The sequence below is a fragment of the Lampris incognitus genome, chromosome 2 (genome assembly GCF_029633865.1).
Source record: "Lampris incognitus isolate fLamInc1 chromosome 2, fLamInc1.hap2, whole genome shotgun sequence".
Lineage (NCBI taxonomy): Eukaryota > Metazoa > Chordata > Actinopteri > Lampriformes > Lampridae > Lampris > Lampris incognitus.
The window spans coordinates 44,003,044-44,022,324 of NC_079212.1; the positions used below are offsets into that span (position 1 = coordinate 44,003,044).

The 19,281-nt window shown below is 45.6% G+C and overlaps 1 protein-coding gene across 1 annotated transcript in view; it reads right to left on the minus strand.

Annotated features, from left to right (window-relative positions):
* The window catches only part of ctnnbl1 (catenin, beta like 1), a 109,056-nt gene that overhangs the window by 72,739 nt on the left and 17,036 nt on the right, over window positions 1-19,281 (minus strand). Inside the window, exons 9-11 of the mRNA XM_056274192.1 lie at window positions 17,587-17,645; window positions 16,459-16,607; window positions 5,310-5,491 (exon numbers count right to left, since the gene is read on the minus strand). Of these exons, the coding sequence (XP_056130167.1) occupies window positions 5,310-5,491; window positions 16,459-16,607; window positions 17,587-17,645 (390 nt within the window). The remainder of the gene's footprint in view (window positions 1-5,309; window positions 5,492-16,458; window positions 16,608-17,586; window positions 17,646-19,281) is intronic.

Here is a 19,281-nt window from a genome sequence, read left to right on the forward strand (position 1 = left end):
ACAGAGGGCACCCTGCCGTCCACCAAACGGCTCCATTGTTGATACGGGAACATAGACCCAGACCATCTGTAAATATTGTATATAGATTCTGATTGTTTGTTAATTACTTTAAATAAAGCATTAAAAATCATATTCAAGAAGATAAATTCTTTAGTTACCATTAACTCTTTCTGCATCAGTGGTGTGTGGGGGATATAAAAGTCCCTTGCTAAAGCTGACTTCTTATGTGCCTGAAGTAAAATACAAATATTCAGTTTATAAAATACATGCAACACAAGTGCTATTTTAGTTTACTAGTTTAGCTTTGGTTGACTTCTGGTTGTCTGTGTTGTGTTTTGCATGAACACTCAGAGACAAAGACTTCCCAGCAGCAGTCCACGTCTATTTCGATGTTAATTTATTAAATTATTAACAAGCAGGGGCGCCCCGGTGGCTCACCTGGTAGAGCGCGTACCACATAAGGCTGAGTCCTTGCCACAGCGGCCTGGGTTCGAATCCGGCTCGGGCCCTTTGCTGCATGTCATCCCCTCTCTCTCCCCTGCCTTTCTTATCTCTCTCGACTATCAGTAAATAATAAGAGCGGAAAATAGCAAAAAAAAAAAAATAAAAAAAAAAAAAATAAATATTAACAAGCTCTTGTGCTCTCTCTTGTTCACTCTTCTTGTCGATGTCATCGTCTTGTCCCGCCTGCTCTCATGATAGGCCAAGTCCAGATCCTCTCTTAAAGAGGTATGACACATCTCCCCCAACAATACAATGCCTTAACATAAAACAACTTTAACATGGTTTAACCAACACATCAGAACTATATCATAACAACAATTTTCAGCTTCACACCTGTTTGATCGACCTCTGCGGAGCCTTTACTGTTCTACACGATATCCTCAACTCAACTGGCTCTGGGATGTGTATTGATGTGTACTGACAAAGATTTATTACAAAAATAAAGTTGCTTTCCAAGTTGTAAACTCTTATTTGGTAGCTGAAACACATCAGTGTGCTACCAGAATGGGTCTTAGAATATGAATTCATCCATTATCCAGGCTGCTTATCCAATTAGGGTCACAGGGAGGCTGGAGCCTATCCCAGCAGTCATTGGACGGCAGGCAGGGAGACACCCTGGACAGGCCACCAGGCCATCACAGGGCCCGCCCACACACACACACACACACATATACACGTATATATATATACGTATATATACGTATATATACGTATGTGTGTGTATATATATATATATATATATATATATATATATATATACACACACACACATACACACATACACACATACACACACACATTCACACCAAGGGACAATTTAGTACGTCCGATTCACCTGACCTACATGTCTTTGGACTGTGGGAGGAAACTGGAGCACCCGGAGGAAACCCACACAGACATGGGGTAAAAATGCAAACTCCACACAGAGAACGACCTGGGATGACCCCCCAAGGTTGAACAACCCCAGGATTCGAACCCAGGACCTTCTTGCTGTGAGGTGACCGCGCTAACCACTGCACCATTGTGCCACCCCATGAATATGAATTAAACCCAATAAATGAAAACCTACAGAGGACTGTTCTTTCATTGGTGGAATACTGGTTTCCCCTTCTTCTGGGATAATTCCCACTCATCAAGTCTTGGTTGAGATTGGGTAAAGAAACCTATTAAAATATGTTGGTGACCTCAGAAAAATACCATCTTTACCACAGTTGGTAGACTGTATCTCAAAAAAAGCATCTTTATTGGGGTTTTTCCATGATTTCCATCAAATGGTAATGGAAGTAAACCTTCCTAAGTTGATGCTTGTGCTCAAGATGTTACAATTTCAATCCAATTCATGAATTTTTGTCAGTTCAGCTCCCCGCTCACTGAACTTTCCATTCTTTTTCTATTATGTACTGTTGAAAAGAGTTGAAGTGCCATAAAAATAATTTCTAATAAGCAGTCCCCATCTTCTAGTGCATTTCACTTCTCTTGATGATATACTGCATCCAGGTGAAAACAAGAGCTCTGATAGAGCCATTAGAAGTACGCAGGCAAACAAACAACAAAAGGCTTTTGTTCTTTAACTCCTTCACAACCATCTCGTTTAAAATTCCTCACAAACAAACATCCACCCACATGCACCTTGCACATATACGTATACACACATTGATGATGGGGCTGCAGAGGGAGCCATGACTATTTTGCCTCTCCATGTTAATTAGATGTTTACTGCTGCTTATTTTCCTTCCACATATTCGCATCATTAACTGCCTAAATATAGCAGCTGGCTGCCGCAAATTTCATCACAGCATCACGACTCACTAGCAATGACAGGGCAAACGCACCAATGCTGTCCCATAGTATGAGCACCGTGCTAAGAATACTTATGGACCGAATCATCTCAGTTGTTTTTAGTCTTGCCTTCAAATTGTTTTTCTTCCACACCCCCCCCCACAATGTCTCTATTAATTATGTCATTCTTTACGTTAATACAATCTGACAATCCCGGGCCACTGGGGCTGTAAATTCTTCAGAAAGGATTTCACGGGGATCAATCTTCCCGCTAAGGTTTATGATGGAGAGAGGGAGAAGAGAAGAGCTAGAGAAGACGGAGCTATAGAGATATAAAGAGAGAGAGGGGGGGGAAGAGGGTGTTCTACCTTCTAATTACATTTTCGTTTGAAGTGGCTGATAGTTAATTAATCTACGTCGTTATTGTGTTATTTTTGAGAACCACTTGCTTCCCAGCATTTTCAATTAGTCGTCTTACGGAGAAGGAGGCCCCACATAATAAGCCTTGTGACAGACACCTCATTAAACCTATAGCTCACTCAAAGACAAATCAATAGGGACATAATGGGAAAGCCTACATGGCCTCAAAATTATAATCAGGGAGAATAATGCAAATCATGGAATAATACTCTAGAAAATTATAGTACTATAAATGCAGCAATTGCTGAATCATTTACTTTAAGATTATGGGGTTGTTCAAATCATACCTTCCATCCATCCATCCATGACCCAACCCGCTTACCCTGCTCTCAGGGTCACGGGGATGCTGGAGCCTATCCGAGCAGTCATTAGACGGCAGGTGGGGAGACACCCTGGACAGGCCGCCAGGCCATCACAGGGCTGACACACACACCTAGGGACAATTTAGTACGGCCGATTCGCCTGACCTATATGGCTTTGGACTGTGGGAGGAAACTGGAGCACCCGGAGGAAACCCATGCAGACATGGGGAGAACATGCAAACTCCACACAGAGGACGACTCGGGACGACCCCCTAAGGTTGGACTACCCCGTGGCTCGAACCCAGAACCTTCTTGCTGTGAGGCAACCGTGCTAACCACTGAGTGTGAGAAGTGAGACAAAATGCCCCGGTCTCCCCTACTAATGGACCTATCAGCCTAATGTTTTTTTGTGCACAGTTATCAGAATCAGAATACTTTATTCATCTCCGAGGCGAAATTGGGTAAATTATGACTATATTATAAATTATAATTGTGACTGCATGATCAAGAATCTCTCATGGTTGCTGTGATTCAAAACCTTTGAAAAACGTTTGTTCCCACTACCGCCGCTCCCTCTCTTTATTCACTCTCTAGCTCGCTTGACTGCCGCTGCTCTCTGTCACTGCCCGATCCGAGTCAACCACACTTTAGCACGTGAATAGAATCATGCCTAGACATCCATCATGTTGGTCAAAGTCTTTTCAATGTTGGTTTAGAATTAAGATGGTTTTCCAACACATCCCATCTTCTGATGCTGTGGCCAAAAAACATAAATTGTCCGTATATTGTCATAGCATCCTTTGATTCCCGCAATTGGTTGGCAAGAATTATTCAACACTAAATTCATATTATATGTAGCACAATGCATATATACAGCATTTGGTTCAAATCATACCTAAGCATATAAAATCATCGAATGGGGGATACTCTAGAATTGAGCCATCCTAAGTTATACATCAACATGAACACAGTGGGACTCTGGGCTTCATAGGCAGCAGCTAGTAGTACAAGATAACATACATGTCGTATGTAACAGAAACATTGTACATGCATCTAGACCAAACACGAGAGAGAAGAAAAGGCACAGAAAAAGTAAAAACTAGAATGCTGAAATTCTGTTTTAGGGTAAGTTGAGTTGGGAGGGATTTTGTTGATTTTTTTTTTTTAAGCGTGTGCCTGGCAAGCAGAGAGGGTTTCAACACAGGGGAAAACGCTCAACTGCCATGATGGGTTATCTCTTCTTCCTCTTCCTTTCGCTGTTGAAAAAGGTCAAGGGTTAATTCATCTGTCTCCCTGGTACAACAGGGCAACAATGGAAGCCTCTTTGTTCTCCTCGGGAGGGTAAGGAACTCCCATCGGACATATCAAACTTAATTAGTACAGGCAGAGAGAGGGACTATCTTCTCCATTGTGGTCTCCTCCCTTCTCTCTTTCCCTCAGTGATTTTCTCCCTTTTTCCTTCAACCCCTTATATCGTCCTCTCTTTCTCTGTCCCTTCAACAATCACAGCCTCTTCCAATGTGTACACCTCGTATCTCTGAGAGACAAGAGAGGGCCGAGAGCACGGACAGGAAAATCAATCAAGATGGGACTGATAGTGTAAACTGACAGGCTGAGGAGACAACAAACTGTGACCCATGAGCAGATAGGCATCCAGCGTTTCTGTGCAAAAGGATGTAACTATAGATAGGGACATTGTATGCATGAGCGGAAAAGAAATGGCCAGGTTGGCGTTGGTGTAATCAGTTTGTTCAATTACTACAATTATATCAGCAACCAAGACATCTGATCGAAAACCAGTGAAACGGATGAAATTTGAAGGGTGTGTGGAAAGTGCCCATTCCAAAGTCGGTCATGATCCACACCATCATAACTACGTTCGCAATAATTGCAATCTCTAACTCCTATGGGAGGCACATCACTGTCGTTTCTCTCTGATCAGGTGCAAAGAAAATACTGGAAAACGTTAAGAATCATCTTCAGTGTTACTGACAGTGTGCTGAAAAGTGCTTCCCCGAGACACATTTCTTTATTCTGTACCACTTCCTGTGACTGCTGTTGGCCCTTCCAAGAAAAATGTGTTTTACAAGTACAACATATGAGACTTTTCTGGCTTGCGAGGTCAAGTTGTTGCTAAATTTGAAATAACATGAGCATTAATCTTAAACAGATGCTGTCTCCACTTCCATCACAAACAAATAAAGCAAATTTCAGAAACTCTTCACTGGTGCCAAATGTTTGTGCTATGTCTTGGTATCAGGTGAATAAAGTATTCTAATTTTGAATTTTATAAATATGACTGACCTTCATGCTCCTTATCTGACACACCAGCTTTCTTCATCTTCTTGGGCGTCTTCATGAAAAGTGGGAAGATGGTTCTCAAGCCCAGAATGTCGACAAACTTATGGCAATTATCTGTTCCCTCTGGTCCGATCATCCCGTGATCCAAGACCTTTAGTGCGCTCGTCCGCGACATCTTCTTCTCTCTAGGACAGAGGGTAGCAAAGAAATGGAATTCGAAGATGTAGAATCTCAGAGGCCAGAATGAAGATTTGCATTTAAATTAACATTCTTGCGAAGGCCTTGTGGCTGGTTCAGTCGAAACAGAGATCACAGAACATTCACAGTCATGGTTATGTGGTTTTGGTATGAGACACCTCGCTGTGAGTGCGGGGAAGGAGATCTGAATTTAGGTCAGAAAATAATGAAACAAAAATGTGTGAACTATCAACGCAACATTTCAGTCTATATTCACTACCATCTGGAACATTGTGCACTTCATCTCAGTGGTATCAGTTATTTGCAGCCATCGTTTCTTACATTTAAAGAAAGGACAGCAATTTGGCCCTCAGAATAGATGCATTATCTAACAATGGCTCACAATCTATCGAAGAAAAATATTGTAGTCCAAGTACTGGAAGCATTCTGGAAGTTTTTCTTAGTTGACATATTTAAGACAATTGTTTTGCAGGGGTCAACAGTCTATTCAGCCATGTACCTCATCTTGCCTCAGATTTTTATTTTATTTTTTTGACCCCCCCCCTTTAATCCCCAATCGCACCTAGCCAATTACCCCACTCTTCTGAGCCATCCCGCTTGCTGCTCCACCCCCTCTGCCAATCCGAGGAGGGCTGCAGACTACCACATGCCTCCTCCGATACATGTGGAGTCGCCAGCCACTTCTTTTCACCTGACAGTGAGGAGTTTCACCAGGGGGACGTAGCGCGTGGGAGGATCGCGCTATTCCCCCCAGTTCCCCCTCCCCCCCAAACAGGCGCCCTGACCAACCAGAGGAGGCGCTACTGCAGCTACCAGGACACTTACCCCCATTGGGCTTCCCACCCGTAGACACGGCGGCCAATTGTGTCAGTAGAGACGCCTGACCAAGCCGGAGGTAACACAGGGATTCGAACCGGCAATCCCTGTGTTGGTAGGCAACGGAATAGACCGCTACGTTACTCGGACGCCCGTTTCTTACTACTAAAGAAAGGAAGGGAGGGGGAACATCTACTCCAGTGTCAGGTGAATATGAAACAGTTACCCAGCAGCTGGCCTATAATCTAATGTAGTAATGTGTAATGTACAAGGTAATTATGTTTGGTGAGAGCCAGGCAGGGCACACGTTTCTGAATCACGTAAGCTGCACATGATAAAACTGATGTTTGTGATGTTTTTGATCAATAATTGGGTGTTGGGGGCGTCCGGATAGCGTAGCGGTCTATTCCATTGCCTACAAACACGGGGAAGGTGGTTCGATCCCCATGATACCTCCTGCTTGGTCAGGCGTCCCTACAGACACAATTGGCCGTGTCTGCGGGTGGGAAGCTGGAAGTGGGTATGTGTCCTGGTCTCTGCACTAGCGTCCCCTCTGGTTGGTCGGGGTGCCTTTTCGGGGGGGGGGGGGGACTGAAAGGAATAGCGTGATCCTCCCACGCGCTACATCCCCCTGGCGAAACTCCTCACTGTCAGGTGAAAAGAAGCGGCTGGCGACTCCACATGTGTCGGAGGAGGTATGGGGAGGGCTGCAGCAACCGGGATGGCTCGGAAGAGTGGGGTAGTTGGCCAAATACAATTTGGGAGAAAAAGGGGGAGAAAATGTAAAAAAAATAATTGGGTTTTAGAATAATCATAAATATATTGATGCCATTTTTGTTTTATAATTTCCGAGTTTTCAAAAAATGGTACTTGGTTTCATTCAATTTACAGAATACACATGCCCATCACAAGCCTCATATTGCTTACCCAGGGTTATTTGAAATTAAAAGGTGCAGCACTGACTTGCGGGAAAAAATTGTCATTCTAGAGGAGCAGGTTTCTGGCAACGTAAATTAATTTCTAACTCTGAAATCTGAAACATACCCATAATGAGTTTAACCAACTGTGCCTTTGACTCGCTCACACATCCTCTTCCTCCTTTAAGGAAATGTAGCTGTCTGTCACAGTGTCACTTCCTCCATTCGAACCAATGACAGATGGCAGTGTTTATCTCACAGGAGGGGCACATATTTCAGAGGGTTGAGCCTAGTGTACCTGACAGGCGCATTATATATGATGGACGGCTGGATTGGCCTGGGGGCAACAATAGGGGCTGTGCTTTGTGAAGTCTCAGTTAGTAGACAGCTGGATCAACTCTACAACTTGGCATTTTGAAATACAGGTCGTGAACCAAAATGCGTCATGGGTGAAGTGCTGGTGGGTCCCCCTAATGTGCCAAGAGAAGTGTGTTCTGATTATCTGAGATTCCAGATGAGACCGGACTGCTAAGAGATGAGTCCGAGGTTAACAAACCTTGGAACTGGGGCGTAGTGGTCTACTTGGTTGCCTACCAACACGGGGATCACCGTTCAAATCCTCGTGTTAGCTCTGGCTTAGTCGGGCGTCCTTACAGACACAATTGGCAGTGTCCGCTAGTGGGATGCCGGATGTGGGTATGTGTCCTGGTCGCTGCTCTAGCACCTCCTCTGGTGGGCCGGGGCGCCTGTTCAGGGGGGAGGGGGAACTGGGGTGAATAGCGTGATCCTCCCATGCACTACGTTCCCCTGGTGAAACTCCTCACTGTCAGGTGAAAAGAAGCGGCTGGCGACTCCACATGTATTGGAGGAGGCATGTGGTAGTCTGCAGCCCTCCACACATCGTCAGAGGGGGTGGAGCAGAGACCGGGATGACTCGGATGAGCAGGGGAGGCAATCCAAAAATAAATAAATAAATGAATAGCCTCCGTAGGGTGTCCGGGCTCAGCCTTGGAGATAGGGTGAGGAGCTCGGACATCCGGAGGGAGCTCGGAGTAGAGCCGCTTCTCCTTCGCATTGAAAGGAGCCAGTGGAGGTGGTTCGGGCATCTGATTAGGATTCCTCCTGGGTGCCTTCCTTTGGAGGTTTACTGGGTACGGCCAACTGGGAGGAGACCCCGGGGTAGACCCAGAACTCGCTGGAGGGACTACATGCCCAATCTGGCCTGAGAACGCCTTGGGATCCCCCAGGAGGAGCTGGAGGGCGTTGCTGGGGAGAGGGACGTCTAGAGTGCCCTACTTTGCTTGCTGCCACTGCGATCCAACCCCCGAGAAGCAGCTGAAGATGAATGAATGAATAAATAACCTTGGAACTTTTGCCTTGGAACGACACGGGCACGATTAAGAAAAAAAACCTTGTGTCAGTGGGTTTGCCCTGAGAAGTCAGTGACAAAGGAGTTTTTCACAAGAAACAAGTGGCAGTTGTAGATCTAAGAAACGTATGACCCTGGAAAAAAGAAATCCTTGAATACTGAAAAATCCATATTTCTGATTAGTATTGGACCATAAAGCAAAAATACTAGTCAAGCATGATAAAATATTTAGACACCAAGAATGGAGTACTGCCACAATACAGTGAAATAAGAACTACTTTATAAGTTCACACTATGAACTCAGAAGAGTTTTAGTAAGTTGATTAAAAAACAGCAACTTAGTGTTTTGTATCAGCACTCCTCAAGGACTCAAAATCGTTCTTGTACACTGACAATAACAAGAAGGCAAAGATGCATTATAGTTTATGGATGGGATACTGGTGTGAAAAACAAAAGTGTTGGGAATTTATGAGGCACCCGCTGAGAAATGTGTCACACACGAGTGGTCAAGGCTGGAATTGGCAACGGCCTTTAGGACTGAACCACTAACTGTTTAAATCTAAGTGAACAGAAATAAATTTAGAGTTTCTTTTCTCACTATACTTCGGGCAAGCCTGTGACACGATTGATGAAGAGCGTTTTAGTTTTACCTCTGAGGCAAAAAGATGGTACTGACTATGTAGCACTTTCTTCATAACTGATTTAGAATTTATACATAAGTTTAACAGAACAATTCATAACCGGCCTAACAATTAAAGTCCCTAAGTGCTTACCGATATGTTCATGTTGGTTCAAACTGAGGGAGTTGATTTATTATAGCTCGCAGGCAGAATGAAGATGATCAGAGGTGTGACTGCCATTTTATAAAGAGGTGTTGATAGAACCAATGATTCGGATTAGATGGTCAAGCACACACTCCCCAGTCTATCTCTATTTCACTCTCACTTTCTATATGATTTAAAAAAGAAAGGCTTTGCATTGCAATAATGAGTTATCGATCCAGGCTTTAAATCCACCTGCCCACTGGCATGATTATCAGAGGGGGGGGGGGGGGTAGAAGAAGCTGAGGTTTCGTAAATGCATGTTATCTGTATTAATGACTCTTTAGGGTCACATCTCTGCTGTGCCCCATTACATGCTGCTCTGTGCACTGGTACCCCACGTTGTGCCACGAGTGTCCATCCATCCATCATCCAAGCCGCTTATCCTGATAAGGTTTGCGGGATGCTGGAGCCTATCCCAGCAGTCACTGGGCGGCGGGCGGGGGGACACTGGACAGGTCGCGAGGTCATCACACAGGGCCAACACACACATTCACACCTAGGGACAATTTAGTATGGCCAATCCACCTGACCTACATGTCTTTGGACTGTGGGAGGAAACCGGAGCACCTGGAGGAAACCCACGCAGACACGGGGGAGAACATGCAAACTCCACAGAGAGGACGACCCGGGACAACCCCCAAGGTTGGACACCTGTGGACTCGGACACAGAACCTTCTTGCTGTGAGGCGACTGCGCTAACCACAGCACCACTGTGCCGCCCTATTTATACTATTGTGCCATGAGTTTTATACTTATCAATGGAGCAAATATAGGAGGCTACTATGAACAGAGCATTGAGGGCCACCCTGCACCCCCAAACATTATTTTATCCTGAGACATCATATTCTATATATAGTATTGTCGGGTTTTAGGCCATCAACATATCAACGGTAATATTGAGGTCTTTAATCTGTTGTACAAGACAGCTTTTCATTTGTTCGGAAATAAAATCCATCAGTTCGACTCCGCAGTACTAAAAAGAAAATCAAACATGCTGCACTCCAAATGTTACCATAACTTTCAACCCCGTGAAACACTTCAAACAGCTCTGAACTGGGTAACCAGGGTAGCGTAGCGGTCTATTCCATTGGCTACCAACACTCGGATCACCGGTTCGAATCCCTGTGTTACCTCTGGCTTGGTCGGGCGTCCCTACAGACATAATTGGCCGTGTGTGCGGGTGGGAAGCCGGATGTGGGTATGTGTCCTGGTTGCTGCACTAGCGCCTCCACTTGTTGGTCGGAGCACCTGTCCAGGGGTGGAGGGGGAACTGGGGGGAATAGCGTGATCCCCCACGTGCTATGTCCCCCTGGTGAAACTCCTCACTGTCATGTAAAAAGAAGCAGCTGGTGACTCCACATGTATCAGAGGAGGCAAGTGGTAGTCTGCAGCCCTCCCTAGATCAGCAGAGGGGGTGGAGCAGTGACCAGGACAGCTCGGAATAGTGGGGTAATTGGACGGATACGAACTGAGCTGTACAACTAGAGAAAAAGACAGGTTCCAAACGGTAATCATGGGAAGCGACAATCCTCAAAATGTGTTGATACGACTACAGATTGTGGAATCAAGATCCCAGATGATAAAACAAAACACTCAGGAACGTGGAGGATAGTGTTTTTTGGTTCTTAAGCTCTTCATAAACCTTACATCTGTAACAATTTGTTCATCCATGTGTCCAGAATCATAGAGATCTATGGTATGCAATTAATCTCAGCTAAAATGACCTACCGCACTAACATTAAATATCCTGAAGTGGGCTTACAAGACGGTTTACAACTCTAGCTCTTTTTAGGATTGTTACAACAGCAACCCCCTAGCGGTACTCATTAGTACTACAGCTGTATAATATCATACTGTAATATATGCTATAATATATAATATTAGTCCACAGGGTTAGTGGTTGTGTCAGGAAGGGCAACCGACATAAAATTTTGCCAAATCATTATGCGGATTGACAAGACCATACCGGATCAGTCAAGGCCCGGGTTAACAACGACCGTCATCGGTGCTGTGCCCTCACAGGGTACCGACAGAAACTATAAAATCCACCGTGGCGGGAACAAGCCGAAAGAAGAAGGTTAAATCATACTGTAACTAAAAATAAATGAATGTCTGAACTTGACATAATCATGAACATAAGAACTGGGGAGAATACTTTTTCCGTTTCCCCCCCCATTTAGTAATCAACCATAAGAATTTCAGTTAACTGATGCCGAGTGCACACCGAAGTATTTTCAAAATCTCTGCAACGGAGAAAATAACAGAATGACTAATTTTCCATCTTAATTGTGCACACACTTAACGATTAGGAAAGCATGGGTAACCACAGAGGATCACATGTTACAGGCTGGCTGCTAATAGTTCTGTGTGGAAAGATGCAACATCAACTTTCAGTCTACCGTCTTTGCGTAGCACACACCGCAGGAGCCAATACTAAAGCCTGAAAATAAAATCACACCAATCAGATCTTTTTTTTTACTTTTGCCCCTTTTCTCCCCAATTGTATCAAGCCAATTACCCCACTCTTCCAAGCCATCCCGGTTGCTGCTCCACCCCCTCTGCCGACCTGGGGAGGGCTGCAGACTACCACATGCTTCCTCCGATACATGTGGAGTCGCCAGCCGCTTTTCACCTGACAGTGAGGAGTTTCGCCTGGGGGACGTGTGGGAGGATCACGCTATTCCCCCCAGTCCCCCTCCCCCCGAACAGGCACCCCGACCGACCGACCAGAGGAGGCGCTAGTGCAGCGACCAGGACACATACCCACATCCGGCTTCCCACCCGCAGACACGGCCAGTTGTGTCTGTAGGGACGCCGGACCAAGCCGGAGTTAACACGGGGATTCGAACCGCCAATCAGATATTTTTGCAAGAGTGCCAAACTAGTTTAAGACAGGATCACATGAGTCATTGTCCACCACACATTAAATGACTGGTAGTGACAGGTGCCTGCAGATTTCTTTATGATTTCCTTCTAATCTTGACAATTTGTCTGGGGCTTATAAATCCTGCCTGAAATCCTTCTGGTGTGTGCTTGGCTAAATTCCAGTGACAGGTAACGATGCAGGATATCATCGCCCCGATGCTGAGGGGAGAGAAATTACCACAGAAATAAAGCTTGGGGGGGGGGGGTGTGCTGTCAATCAGCCCAGCGAGGAAAACAGCAGTAAAACGCCTAGAATAAAATGTCCTAAAAACTACTGATATGGATCAAAATCAGACTTCTTCTATGAGCTTGAGAGAATTGGGGATATGTCTCTGATACTAGGTAAAAAAAAAAGTTTGGAATATAAGAAAAAGGGACAGAAACAGTTTCAGAACCGATCACATACTGGCATTAATAGCAGACTGATAGACTCATTTGTGAAAGCAAGTAGGTTTAGGAAGCAGCTTGGGATGACTGTACCAAATGAGAAAGAGGGCAGGAGTAGTAGCTTTTTAGTAATATTTGAACTCCTGGGTTACTCTGCCATGTGTGTGTATGTATTCTGTGTGTGTTATTGTTTCACTTGTGTAATGAATGCTTTATCCTGTATTGTATCTGTCAACTGGGATTGAATGGCAGCAGCATGTGCAAGAAAGAGCAATGCACGGAAGGTAAGTGAAAAACCAATCAAAATCGTATCCTCAAAAACTTTACCCAGGAAAAAGTCGGATATGTGTTCACATAGCCATGTGTTCCTCTCATGGGAGCATTGGTGTGTGGGGGTGTGTTGTCGAATCTTGAGCAAACGAGTGATAAGCAGGCCGCTATGCTCCAGTGGACACCTCTGGCACACTACCAGGCCATGCGTGACAACTGCACTGTCAAAAGCCGGCAATTCCCTGCATGAATTTATTTTGATTTAAAGTCACATTCTATGGACAAAATAATAGAGAACTACCACACTATGTTTTGAAAAGGTACAGATCATTCTCCGCATGACATATAGGCCTAATTCTATGCTGTTAAGTTGCACATGTTCATTTTCAATAATGCACATGGCACATGGCTGGAAACACTGCAGTTTCAAGGTATGCCTATACTCAGTAGTATTGTTTAAGGGGTGGTTGCAATTGCTTTCCAGGGTGGGGTCGTTGTATTAATAGGCGGCTTCTAACGTCAGGTGGATTGACTGCCCACTAATGGCTACTGCTGAAGAAAACACTGGGGCATCATGGTCACTGAGACCGTGGAATCAATCTCATGACGGAAACAGCAGGATATTCCAAAATCCAAGCACAAGAGTGAAAACTTCTGCACCCAAAGAAGCAAATTCTATGGACATAAGTCAGTTTACGCCTTTTCGCCTCAATCGACATGTCCTGGAAGGAAGAATCCCTTCATTGTAGTGGCACGGAGGCAGACAGGTAACTAAAAGGATGGAGTTACTTTTAACAGCAGGCAGCAGTGCTCGACTGCGGTCGAAGGATGATGATGATACTGTTAACAACAGCGCAGACAGCAGAAATACTAGCGATGCTGCAAAACATGATTTATCGCCAAATTCTATTAGCTGAGCATGAGAAAAAAAGATAATCATGTGGTGTTCTTGGATGCTGAAAATACATTTTGTTCTGTTCCACATATCATGAGAAGCCTTTCATTTTCATTATGAGTTCCATACATTATCGAAGTGGCAGTCTCAAAGATTCCCACTTAAATAAATGTCTGTTAAGTTACTATCTTTCACCAAACGGGCGACACAATGACGATTCAGCCTATCGGCCACTGATGAATGCCCTTGCATTTAAAATAATAGAGAAATTCAAATCGTGTCTGTGGCGGCATTCCAGCCGAAATCTCCAATTGTTGCAAAGGTAGTGGTGGGGTGGGCTTTACAGGGGGTTCGGTACAGAGGTAGCAGCTGGAAAGCCCTCCATCATTAGACCGTCGGCTCAGAGAGCGGTGCCGAGAAGGCGTCGCTCCATCACAGGCCAGTGGCCAATGAGGGAGGTGCTAACCAGTCACCAAAGAAAAACAGTCTGTCCTTGCACAGCAGCCCTGGCCAGCTGACTCTGCCCCACCAGAAGTGTCAGTTTCACCTAACGCAAAAACCTGCAGTCCAAAGTCCAGTTGCCCAGTTATCATCGAGGGAGCTCGGTTGTCCCCAGCAGAGAATTCGGGGGAAGAGATGGGAGAGGCTCTTCCATCATCAGACGGCAGGGAAATTTTGCATTGGGATGTGCCAATGGCTAGAAAAGTGGGGCATTTTAAACCTGTGTTGGAATCCAGATGGCTAGCCATCGGATCTACTGCCCTAGACCCACCCTGAGGGGGAAAAGGAGCATGCAGCAAACCTTTCTCTCTCCAGTGCCCTTCATCTATGGGAGGGGGCGGGGTAGACTTTGGCCAGGGTTTCTCCCTAGCATCAGAGTGAGGGGGGAAGGAGTGTGGCGCAATGGGGTGCAGCCGCACCTGTACCGAGTCCGCGTAATTAGCTCCAGACAGGTTAAATCGTGGCTGCCCCCCGAATGGAGACGCACCAGAGAATTGGATAGCAGGACAGTGGTGATGCGGATCCATGCAGCTCTCTCCCCAATTACACAGACTCCATAGACATCTTGTTGTTTTTATAGCTGCAGTGTGTAACATTGTACATTCCAATGCAAATCCTACTGCCTCTCTGCTGCCTTGTATATCTCCATTAAGTCTCTCCCACCAAATGACCCCCACATCGCTTTTCAGCCCCTTGCACACATGTACAACCAGAAAATGACAAAGCGAGACTCGTGAAACTTGTAATTGATAATCTATCCATGTAAAAAATTATTTTTTCAGTGACTCTCTTAGTAATACTAATGTCATTCATGTGAAGCAGTCATTTCGAGTTGGTCTTGTTGATTTTTGGTGTTCGAGTTGCAACCACAAGTGACCAGCGGGGCAGGGCAGACATGAAATGATCGCATGTGCATTTGTAGAACAACCAATAGGAACGTCCTCTCTCTGAAATGACCCGTGATTGGCTAAAATCTTGTCCCCGGCTAGATTTTTTTAAAGCCTGAATACAGAGCCAAGAGGAGGTGCAGATGTCTAGTTTTCTCTCAGACCACTTGAATTACAATGTGCTGAAAGGTTATTATGGTATTTTTGTCCAATGAACCCATAAAAAAACAGAATACCCCAGATTTAATAGTCTTTGTCTTTAATAGATTGGTCGTTGAATCCTCAACTACCACCTTTGGACATATCTCTGTGCCGGAGCCCCCGCCTCTGGTGCAGACTTGCCACACATGATCTTTTTTTCCCTCCCCTTTTCTCCCTAACTGTATCCGGCCAATTATCCCACTCTGCCGAGCCATCCCGGTCACTGCTCCACCCCCTCGGCTGATCCAGGGAGGACTGCAGACTACCACATGCCTCTTCCGATACACGTGGAGTCGCCAGCCGCTTCTTTTCACCTGACAGTGAGGAGTTTCACAAGGGGGACGTAGTGCGTGGGGGGATCACGCTATTCCCCCCAGTTCCCCCTCCTCCTCGAACAGGTGCCCCGACCGACCAGAGGAGGCGCTAGTGCTGTGACCAGGACACATACCCACATCCAGCTTCCCACCTGCAGACACGGCCAATTGTGTCTGTGGGACGCCCGACTAAGCTTGAGGTAACATGGGGATTTAAACCTGTGATCCCAATGTCGGTAGGCAACGGAATAGACCGACACGCTACCCAGACGACCCTACATATAATGATTTAGCACTGAATGTCTTAGTAACAATATCACGATCAATATCAGTTAGGTTTTGGAGTCGGTACTTTAGAAAGTATTGACTATTGTTTGTCAAATATCCTAGTATTCTTGTGAATTTTACTTACTGAATCTGTTAGCATAACAGCTAAATTAATTTAAGAAAACTCATGGCAAAAAGGGCAAGGTTCAATTGTTTCCATTTTCATCTTTCAAAGTTGTCATTTACGCATCATCAGGTATAGTACTATATGATGCACAAAAAATGCCTGAAGAACGCTGGAACCCATTACTTAATAGCATGCATCGTACCCTGAGTTAAACAGTATTTTACCGATGTCCAAACATTGACAGGTCCACATACCTGAGCATGAGGTTCATCAGCTGAAGCCCCTCCCCCCGAAGAAACAGATCGCGATTGGCTGGCAGCATGAGGCAGGAACAAAGACCATCGAACAGGTTCTCCATCATCTCCTGCTCCTCGGCTGTGGCTGGGTTGTGACGCTTAAACACCTGTGGAAGGGCGTCAAGAGGAGAACGCTGTTGTGAAAAACGCCTGCAAATATAATTTCACATGAGCAGAGGAGTGTTCAGCTCAGCAACAGCTTGTCGGTAGTTTAGGGGAAAGAATATTTTCTTGTGGAGTGAGAATTTGCTTACATGGTTAACCCACTTTCTTAGGAGGCCTTAAGCCTAGTCAAAGAATAACATGGAATGGATGGAGTATGGAGGATCACACAATCGTTTTTTATATACTGTTTGAGGCTAATAGAGGGGACTGAAATCCAACCCAGCTAACACTCAACAAGAGCACAGGTCTGTTATTCAACAATTGGTGCCCCCTCCCCCTTTCTCCCCAGTTGTACTTGGCCAATTACCCCAGTCTTCCGAGCCGTCCCAGTCTCTGCTCCACTCCCTCTGCCGATCCGGGGAGGGCTGCAGACTACCACATGCCTCCTCCCATACATGTGGAGTCGCCAGCCATTTCTTTTCACCTGACAGTGAGGAGTTTCGCCAGGGGGATGAAGCGTGTGGGAGGATCATGCTATTCCTCCCGGTTTCCCTTCTTCCCCTAACAGGTGCCCCAACCGACCAGGGGAGGCGCTGGTGCAGCGACCAGGAAACATACCCACATCTGGCTTCCCACCCACAGACACCTCTAATCGTGTCTGTAGGAATGCCCGACCAAGCCGTAGATAACACAGGGATTCAAATCGGCGAGCCCAGTGTTGGTAGGCAACGAAATAGACCGCTACATCACCCAGACGCCCCTAACAACTGGTGTCTAGTTCAGCATTTTAGCAACAACTTGATAGACCTACAGGATGGGGGTGACCTTAATAATTGCTGTGTCAGTATATTGATTAAAAAGTTATGCCTTGGGTGTGGGGGGATTGTGATTTATAAGTGAACAGAGGATGCTAAAACATCTGAGAAGTAAACGAAGAGAGGTCAAAGAGTATGATTAGAAATAAGTTAGTGAGGGACTTACAGATAGCTGTTGCAGTAACACATCAATGCCTTCCATCTCTCCCAGGAGTTCTCTGGTATCTAGGACAGTTAGGTACACAAGAGAGAGAGAGTGAGCAAGCAAGACAGGCAGGGAGATAAAAAGAGGAGGAGAGAGAAAGTGAGGATGATAGAAAGAGAGAGACAAATTAGGAATATAGAAAGGCACAACAGGAGTGACGGGACAAGATGGATTGGGGGACAGCATTGTTGAGGCGGCTGAAGTCACCGAGGAGGAGAATGAAAGGAAAATGAGTCAGGACTCCCACAGAATATTAATCCATCTCTCTCTCCATTACAGAAAATGTCCAAAGATCCAACAGCTCTGTGGCTATCTGAGGTCTTCAATGGCTCGAGCTGGGCAAAGGAAAGGAGTGTGCATGTGTGTGCATCCATATGTGGCTACATATGTGAGAGGGTTGATAGAGGGAGGGAAAAAGGGGAGGAAAGGATAGAGAAAGGGAATGGTGGAATGTCGACTGAAACAAATGTGACAGAGGAAGATGAGCACATGGAGGGAGGAAGGGAAGCAGGGAGAGGAAAAGGGAATGGAGGAAGGAGAAAACAAAGCAACACAAGACAGTAAAGAAGAACTGAATGAAGGAAAAGAGCCGCTAGTTGCTGGGTAGCCTGACACACTGCCAAGCAGTTACAAGCATCTTTCCTATTTGAGACAGATGCTGTAACTCACGGATTCAAATCACTTACTTGGTCTTAATGAGAAATATAACTAGTATATTCTTTCATTTTTTTGGGGGGGGATTCCCCCCCACACACACACTTTTCTCCTCAATTGCACCTGTCCAATTACCCCGCTCTTCCGAGCCGTCCCGGTCGCTGCTTCACCCCCTCTCCCGATCAGGGGAGGGCTTTTCCCCTGACAGTGAGGAGTTTCACCAGGGGGACGTAGTGCATGGGAGGATCACGCAATTCCCCCAGTTCCCCCTCCCTCCCAAGCAGGCGCCCTGACCAACCAGAGGAGGTGCTAGTGCAGCGACCACGACACATACCCACATCTGGCTTCCCATCTGCAGACACGGCCAATTGTGTCTGTAGGAACACCCGACCAAGCCGAAGGTAACATTGGGATTCGAACCAGCGTTCGAACTGTTCTTCCATTTATGTGTGTGTGAGTGTTGTTGATTGATATTACATATAATCCGAGTGTATTTGTATCACTATGTATGTAACCAAGGTATTATTTGTATTACTCTGTATGTAACCAATGTGTGTAACCAGAACAGAGGGTGAAGAAAGACACATTCATGTCGATGAAATATACTACATGCCTCGCACGGAATGTGGGGGGTTGCCCTCCTCTGAGGCCTTGGGAAAGATACCGTGTCTGGTGCAAGGAGGGCCCCCGATAAGAGTTGCAGGTCCAGACAGGATGAGCACTCCCTAAAGCTCAACCATGAAAGGGAGCATTGACCAAACATAGTGGACAGGAAAATCAAGGCCATGTGTGATGAATGAACAAGGGAGGTTTAGCATATAAAGAAGCACACACACAATAGAAAGTCAGACACATACGACGGATTGGCAGAGTGTGTCTCCAGATCTGTACTCAATAAAATCATTTTAATCTCCTAAGACGTGGTGGCTGTTTTCTTCACATCAACGGACCCGGGGACGAGGAACACGAAGGTGTTTTCCCGACAGTGTCTGTTCACAACCC